The sequence below is a fragment of the Cicer arietinum genome, chromosome 8 (genome assembly GCF_000331145.2).
Source record: "Cicer arietinum cultivar CDC Frontier isolate Library 1 chromosome 8, Cicar.CDCFrontier_v2.0, whole genome shotgun sequence".
Taxonomy (NCBI): Eukaryota; Viridiplantae; Streptophyta; class Magnoliopsida; order Fabales; family Fabaceae; genus Cicer; species Cicer arietinum.
Genome location: NC_021167.2, coordinates 8,556,112 through 8,563,421, shown reverse-complemented (window position 1 = coordinate 8,563,421; position 7,310 = coordinate 8,556,112). Strand labels below are relative to the sequence as shown.

At 32.6% G+C, this 7,310-nt stretch overlaps 2 protein-coding genes across 4 annotated transcripts in view; one reads left to right on the top strand and one right to left on the bottom strand.

Moving 5' to 3' along the window:
* Positions 1-1,299: 1,299 nt before the first annotated feature.
* LOC101493707 (uncharacterized) lies at positions 1,300-6,647 on the bottom strand. Of its 3 annotated transcripts, none has more exons than XM_004512450.4 (6): positions 6,317-6,647; positions 2,992-3,215; positions 2,768-2,907; positions 1,955-2,101; positions 1,810-1,869; positions 1,300-1,709 (listed from the first exon to the last, which is right to left on the bottom strand). In XM_004512450.4, the coding sequence occupies exons 2-6, from the start codon at positions 3,176-3,178 to the stop codon at positions 1,533-1,535; spliced, it is 711 nt and encodes a 236-aa protein (XP_004512507.1). In that variant the 5' UTR covers positions 3,179-3,215; positions 6,317-6,647; the 3' UTR covers positions 1,300-1,532. The 3 variants fall into 3 exon arrangements, with proteins under 3 accessions (XP_004512507.1, XP_004512508.1, XP_073220539.1); XM_004512451.4 differs by having other exon boundaries at positions 2,992-3,210; XM_073364438.1 differs by lacking the exon at positions 1,810-1,869.
* A 146-nt stretch (positions 6,648-6,793) lies between these two features.
* LOC101489260 (uncharacterized) overlaps positions 6,794-7,310 on the top strand; it is a 5,047-nt gene continuing 4,530 nt past the window's right edge. The window contains exon 1 of the mRNA XM_004512523.4: positions 6,794-7,273. Within this exon, the coding sequence (XP_004512580.3) occupies positions 6,809-7,273 (465 nt within the window). The 5' untranslated portion in view covers positions 6,794-6,808. The remainder of the gene's footprint in view (positions 7,274-7,310) is intronic.

Below are 7,310 nucleotides of genomic sequence, written 5' to 3'. Positions count from 1 at the left end.
AAAATTGAAAATTGAAGAATAATACCTTAGTAAAAAAATGGACATAATAGTATGTTGCAGCTCTACTATTATTGTTGGCCCATCACCTTTCATTTTCCGCCTCTTATAATTTTTAAAATTTCAAGATAATATTAATTATTATTCATTAAAATTTGTCTTTTTGCATTAAATGGGATAAAGACTTGAAGTTATAAATTGATGATATTTCTCATTGACATTAAAATAATTTTGAATTTTTCATGTCATTTATTTTCAAATGTTGTGTTTTAATTTGATGATTTTTCTAATGTTATTTCACCACAATTATCTCTTTTATTTTTAATAATTAATTAACAAAGTGAATCTTAAGTGTAATTAATAATATTCCCTAAAAATTTTTATGTTATCTTGAAATTTCAAACTAGTAGATAAAAGACAAAATATTCGTTTTTTTTACAAGACAAAAAGTATTCTACTAAATGACAATTAGGAGCTAAAAATAAATTAAATGCATCTAATCTAATCTAGACCTATTTACTAAGGAGGTGTTTGGTTTAGTGTTAATTCAACAAATATTTGTCACACAAATAAAATGATATGTTTGTGTTCTTAGTAATTGTTTTTTATTTTTATTTTATTTTAAAAGAGACGATAAATTCTAACATAATTAACTCATACAACTATGAAATTCAGATTCGAACCCGAAACAAGACGTTCAATCTAACAATATAAATATTTGTCAGTTGAGCTAGTACTTAAAGGATTTTCTTAATAATTATTGTTATTATGAAAGTTAAAGGATTAAATATATTATTTTCCTATAAAAATATCGTCCATCTAAATTTGGTGCCTATTAAGTTTTTCTCACTTGTTGCACATTTTCAAAATTGTTGTCTACCTTTTTTTGTTGACCAGACAGACATATATCAAAGCATGCACAAGGACTTTTAAAATGATAGTGTCCATGTGTTGGCCAACACATTTTTATTATTAATTAACTGATTTAAAATAGTTAATTACTAAATAAAACTTTCTAAATTTAACGAATATTGAAAATTTGACTTATATAGATCTAGATTTACTAATATTAAAATGCTGATCTAGATTTTCATGTGCAGTTAGCAAAAATAAATTAGAAGAACCAATTTTGAAATCGCAAAATAAGTGAGAGACAAAATTAAGGGAAATATTTTGTAATAACTAAATTTAAATAGATTCTTTTGCAGAGACAAAAAAGTATTTAACTCAAATATATAGCTCAATCAGTCATTTGTTTGCATGAACTAAAATGCTACTTTGATGTGATGGTTTGTTGCTTCATAGTTAAACAAAATCTTGAATATGTTAAAAAATGTTGTGTTTACAAGTAACACAAAGCAGAAGAATAAAATTGAAAATGAAAAGGACTAAAAAAGTTCACTTACATGAACTTATCCAATAAAACAAAGCACTGAATGGCCTGCTTTATAGCAATATATTTCATGAGCAAAATTTCAAGTTACCTGATTGCACAATAAAAATTTATCTTAACCAATGTCGAAGGAATCGGTTCATTACATGAGTCGACCAACATAGGTAGCTCGGGGATACTGTTGTTGCAACTGTGGCCATTGAACAAAAATTTGATCAGCCATCCACAACTTGTATAGGAGCAAGCCACTCAAGGAGAGTCTTCTAACTCTTGCAATACTCTCAACGTAGAAAATTGATGACCATCTGATTCCGAGTACCTATGCAAAAGTTAAAACACATTTCACATCACAAATTATCAAAAGAATAGGATAACTGGAATTATGCAAAAGATAACAGAGGAATGAGGGGAAAATGAACCTTAAATATAAATGCAATAACACAAAGGGGAATGCAAGTTCCAGGTCCATTGCAAAGTATCTGGATAGTAGCAAAATAATACTAATCAAATTGTAAAAAATTAACATCAATTAATGATGTAACCAAATAAGGATAGACATGGTACCACTTCAGGTCTGATTTTAATCATCAGCCATAGTGCATGCACCGTTGCAATTAAAGTAGTCCAAACTGAGGTTATATATGATTGACCAACTTCCCTACTTCGATAAATCTTCATGAACTGTGCAGTAACGGCAACGTCTGTTCCACTCTGCATTAAAATATATTTCTGATCAGAATCTGTATTTCAGTTTATACAAGCAGAACATTAAACTATTCGCAAACTTTCACATTTTGCACCTATGCCAATAAAAGAAAATAGAAAACAGAGAAGGTAATGTTTCATAGAAATATATAGTTTATTTCCAATCTCCAAGTCTGCAGTTGGAAAAGTTCCAAGATTTGGAATTGGAGAAGTTCCAAGATTTGCAAACCAGAATGGCAGAAATATAACCTACTGGTACCATAGAGAAATAACTAACTTTGATGAAAATTTATTATTTGATGATAATTTCCACCAAGGTTGATAACAGCCAATTAATGACAACAAACTGCTCATGAAAAATAGATAGATAGGTTCCTAGATACACTCCTGCGAGAAACCTACATGGGATCAGGGAGCATTCCCTTGAATCTAGTTGTATTTAAGCATCGATTGATGAATCGTTAATAGTTGCGTATATAATCATCAGTCAAGTCTAATTCTTCTCACATACAAACAGGACTTTAGCCAATATAAATATATTATACCCAAGAGGGAAAAACATATATTGCTCCAGTCACCTCTAAACAACAACAATTGTAATGATAACAAGAGGGAAAAAACAAAACTCATTAGATAAAAAGTATTTGTATAGACAAGTTTGCAAAACAGCACCTCAGATGCTAGGTTGTTCTCCAACAACAGAGCTTTTTGAAGACTCATATTATCAGTAGCAGCGGCAATGTAGAATCTCGGTTTAAACCTATCTTTCTGTAACACTGCCAATAGATTAAGCATCTCGGCAGTATGACCACCTGCAGTAGAATAAAACTAAAAATTGCAGAATTGCCATACAATGTTTTGATATGGATTGAAAAGGAGGAAAGCTAATCTCAAACCTGATCCTAAAATAATAAGGGTACTAACAGGTTTTGAAGCTCTTTTGCTCAAGGGCCTGCTGCTACAATATATGACATAAAGAACACGAACCAAGATCAAGGTGACAACAAAAGCAGCACTTGAAAGGGTAGCAATTGACAATACACTAGAGAAGCAGCAATCATTGGCTTTTTCCATCAGAGACATGTTCAAGATTTCAGTTGGAGCTACACTTCCATCTTCGCTAAATAAATATAGACAATATCAATGGACCAGACATGTTAGTTTCATACGCATGTATTTGTACTCACAGGTAAATAACTAGTACATATATGCAAAAGATAGATGTGCTGTTAGAATGAATAAGTTGTATCAAAGACTACATTTTACATAAGGAGAATAATCATCTAAGGGAAGAAAGAGAAATATAAAGAAGTGTACATGATGCTATCAGGCTTATGTTGATCTGAAGTTAAAACTTGATGCACAGTCCTACTCCTACCATATCAGATTACCCACCCCTTTCTTGCACATCAATTCAAGTTTCAATAAAATAAATAGTAAAGATGGAGAAACATTTTGGGGCAATTTTGATGATATCAAAGGCATAGGAGACTAGGCATGTAATGAATGTCCATAAGATAGCTTTGGGAAGGTTAAAATAACTTGCATCGTAAATTATCTCCACCAAATCCAATTTTGGAATTTTCATAAAAAATGGAGGCTATTGGTGGAATGATCTAGAGCGAAGTACAAAGCAAACCATCTAGGTTGGTATACTATAAATAGGACCGACCACTTAGAGTGGTCATGGCATCCACAAGATCAAGTGAGCAAATTCACAAACAAGTGGAAATGACGTAACTTGTTAGAATGCCTTTTTGTGAATGAGTATCTACCGTTTGTTGTGATTCTTGATTTGGTACCGAGGTTTGCAGGGTGGTATGTGTCTCGGGGAGATTTTCAAGCTTTTTTTGACAAAAATTACAATCTTATTTTGAGATAGTGGAAATTTTTCTTTAAGTATTTTGGCAGAAACAGAAAAAACGCTGTTTAACCACATACATCTTGTGTTCACTACAGTTATCTTCCTTGTGGCTTTTTTTGAATGTATTCCCATCCTTGACCCTTGGTGTGCATTTTTTAGTACCTATTATAAATCCCTATGTATTTAAAACATGAAAACACACTAAAAAGTTCTTTGTCTTAATAATATTATGCTTATGATAATTTATCAGGATCTTTGTTTACAATTAAACAATGTACCAATTGAGCTTAAAAGGACAAACTTCTGCTATAAAGCTCCTGGCATGCAAGAGTCAAATCTGTTACAGATATACTGTAGGCAGCCTAACCTTGCATTTGCAAGAGGCTGATTCTAAGACTTGAACTAGTGACCTTTATGCCACATGTAAACAATTCAACCATTACAATAAAGCTCCGCAGGTAAAAAGTACAAAGAAAATAAAAAATTGAGCTTAATATACCTTTATTGCATATAAATGAAAATATGATACATAGCATCATTTTTCAAGTTGATATAATACATGGAAAAAGGTGGCAATCAAGGTGGCTGCCTAAGAAGGGAGGAACTTCCCCACCCTCCACATTTCTAAAAAACCACACATGTTTTCGGAAGTGTACTTCCGACCAGCATAATTTATCCAGAAAGTACTTACTGACGACACAAAAATGGTGTTTTTTTTCCAGATGTGTGCATCCGAAGTCATGTTTGGGGTGGGGAAAGTGCCCAAAAACCTAACCCACAAAGTGACTCTATATGCTACTTGATAACTCAATCCTAAATTCACATAAAACTATTGTTGAGATAGTGAATATTTTTTTTAACATCTAGTTTCTGTAGACAGGCAGACGATGTTTAACCACTTAACTCGTGTGTGCTGTAATTTTCTTTGTGGGTTCTTCTTTTGTATGCATTTCTATCATTGACCCTTGAAGCGAGTTTTTCCCTAACACCCCATACAAATCCACCCTATTGAAAGAAGATATACTCATTGATAAGTACTTTATATATTATAGTTATGATCAATGGTGCATCGAGACCCTGGTCCAAGTTCAAACTATTTAAGTACAATTAATAACTACACATATATATATATATATAGACATAAATATTAAAATCATAAAATTTTAATATATTGCATGAAAAATTAGATCAAACTCTATAATTGTCCTCTGTGCAATTTCATATTTTGAAATTGTTGAATAATCAACTTATTATCAATTATCAATGTCCTTGAACATATTGCTTTGAATATATTATAAGTCACCACAAAATATCACAAACTGAAATTGAAACAACGTCTTACAAGAAACAATTAGAAACAGTACAAGAATCAAATCAATTGAGACACAACCACCACAATTAAGCAAAGTGCCAAACATTCAATCATATCTCTAAGAAAAGTGTCAGACAACGAAAACTTTAATTTTAATTCCTCATTGCAATTTTGAAGAATGATTTAAGCAACCGTATATACTTGTCTTTAAGTAGCTAAATATCCTAGTTCATGATGGAATCAACTAGATAAAAAACTAAATGATGTACAAAAACATAATCCCCAACCTATCTTTAAATCAAAACAAAGGGAAGAAAATGATTATTTACATGAATTAATTTGAAACATTTACTAGAGTTCTTTCGCCTATTACTATTTCATTTATCAAAAAGGATATAATAAAGCAACTTTACAAGCACTCAAAAAAAGAAATGAAAGTATTATCTAAAGGGTTCAATGGAAGAATATTCTTCAATAAAAACAGCTGCCTCAAAGCATTCAGCCGAAACTAACACATAATCACCACAACCACAACAAGAATCACAAGTTCACAATTTTTTTTGAAAAAGCAATATGAATTATCACCACTAATCCAGGTACAAGTAGTTCACAAGATTAGCTAACTATAACAAAGTTTTTACAACCAATTATCTGTAATAACTCCATGATACTAAACTGATTTTTCAAACATCCAAAACTAGCAGCTAAAAGCGATGGAGCAATCAACTGGTTTGCATCCATTAAGTAAAACTACCAAATTAATAACATCAAAAACCTCACTCACTGTAGCTGAATTTGACAGCAAACTATTATCTCCTCTAGATGACAGAAAAAAAACGCAGGCTCTAAAATAACAGAACAGCAGCAATACAAAATCCTCAATTTTAAACAAATAAAAACCCTAACAATGATTTCACAACATATATATCTTACTAATAGTCCTAATTTCACACTCAATCAACCAATTCAATATAAATATAGTCATATAAAAAAATCAAAAATTCAGAAAATTTTAAAATCACAACTCTAAATTTGAGAAAAATACCTTGCTGTGTCAATAATTTTTCACTGCTTGAGGATTGTGGAGGCCGATCTCAAAGGTGGCGTGGCTGGATGAGGGTCTTAGAGGTAGAGCTTAACGTGCAGCAAGCGCGCGAGAGAGGAGAAGAGAAAAGAGAAGGGGCGGGCGAGAGAGGAGAAGAAGAAAGAAGAGGACCGAGGGCAGCGAGACTGGGAGATAGAAGAGGAGAAGACGGCGTGGTGGCCGGTGGTGGCGCTGGTAGCTGCCGCCGGCGGAGTAGTGGTTAAGGGTAGATAGTAGAAAATGAGATGAAAAATTTAGAGATGTGTCTAATCAAAATGTTCGGAGTTTGGGTGTCTTGGGTCTAATGTGCAAAACAAAAACTTTCAGGGTGGTCAAAATAAATAAATAAAAAAGATAAGGTGGTTGATATGTAATTTGTTTGAAAGAGTTTTGTAACTTTTGTTTCAGATTTGGGTTTAGTTGAACCAAGAAGCCACGTGGGTTTTCTTAACCATGACGGTGGGTATATTATATATCTCTCCGTTTAAAAGTCTTGAAACATTATTAACGGCGGAAAATTTTAGCGAAGAAATTGAGGCACGAGAAACTGAATTGAATTCAATTCCATCAATCAACATGAATGGGAGACAGCACCGTCACCAATCTTCCGTCACTGGAAAGCCACCGCAACATCATCGAGCCAAACTAAAATTCCGCTACGTCAACAAATCCGAACTCATTTCTTCACCTAACTCTGTGGCGGTTGAAGAACGAGTTTCCTCTGAGGTCGTTGATGTCAACAACAACAACACCGTTGATGACGTGGCTGGTTCAAGCGAGTTTAAAGAAGGGGATTATGATGATGGTGATATTGATATTATTATGGATAATAGGTTTGATGAGTTGTTAAGTGATATTCAAGAACCTCAATTGTCTCAAGAACAGATCACAATCAATGATCAATTGCAGCAAGATGAGGTAATTATTATTATTATTAGTAGTAGTAGTAGTAGTT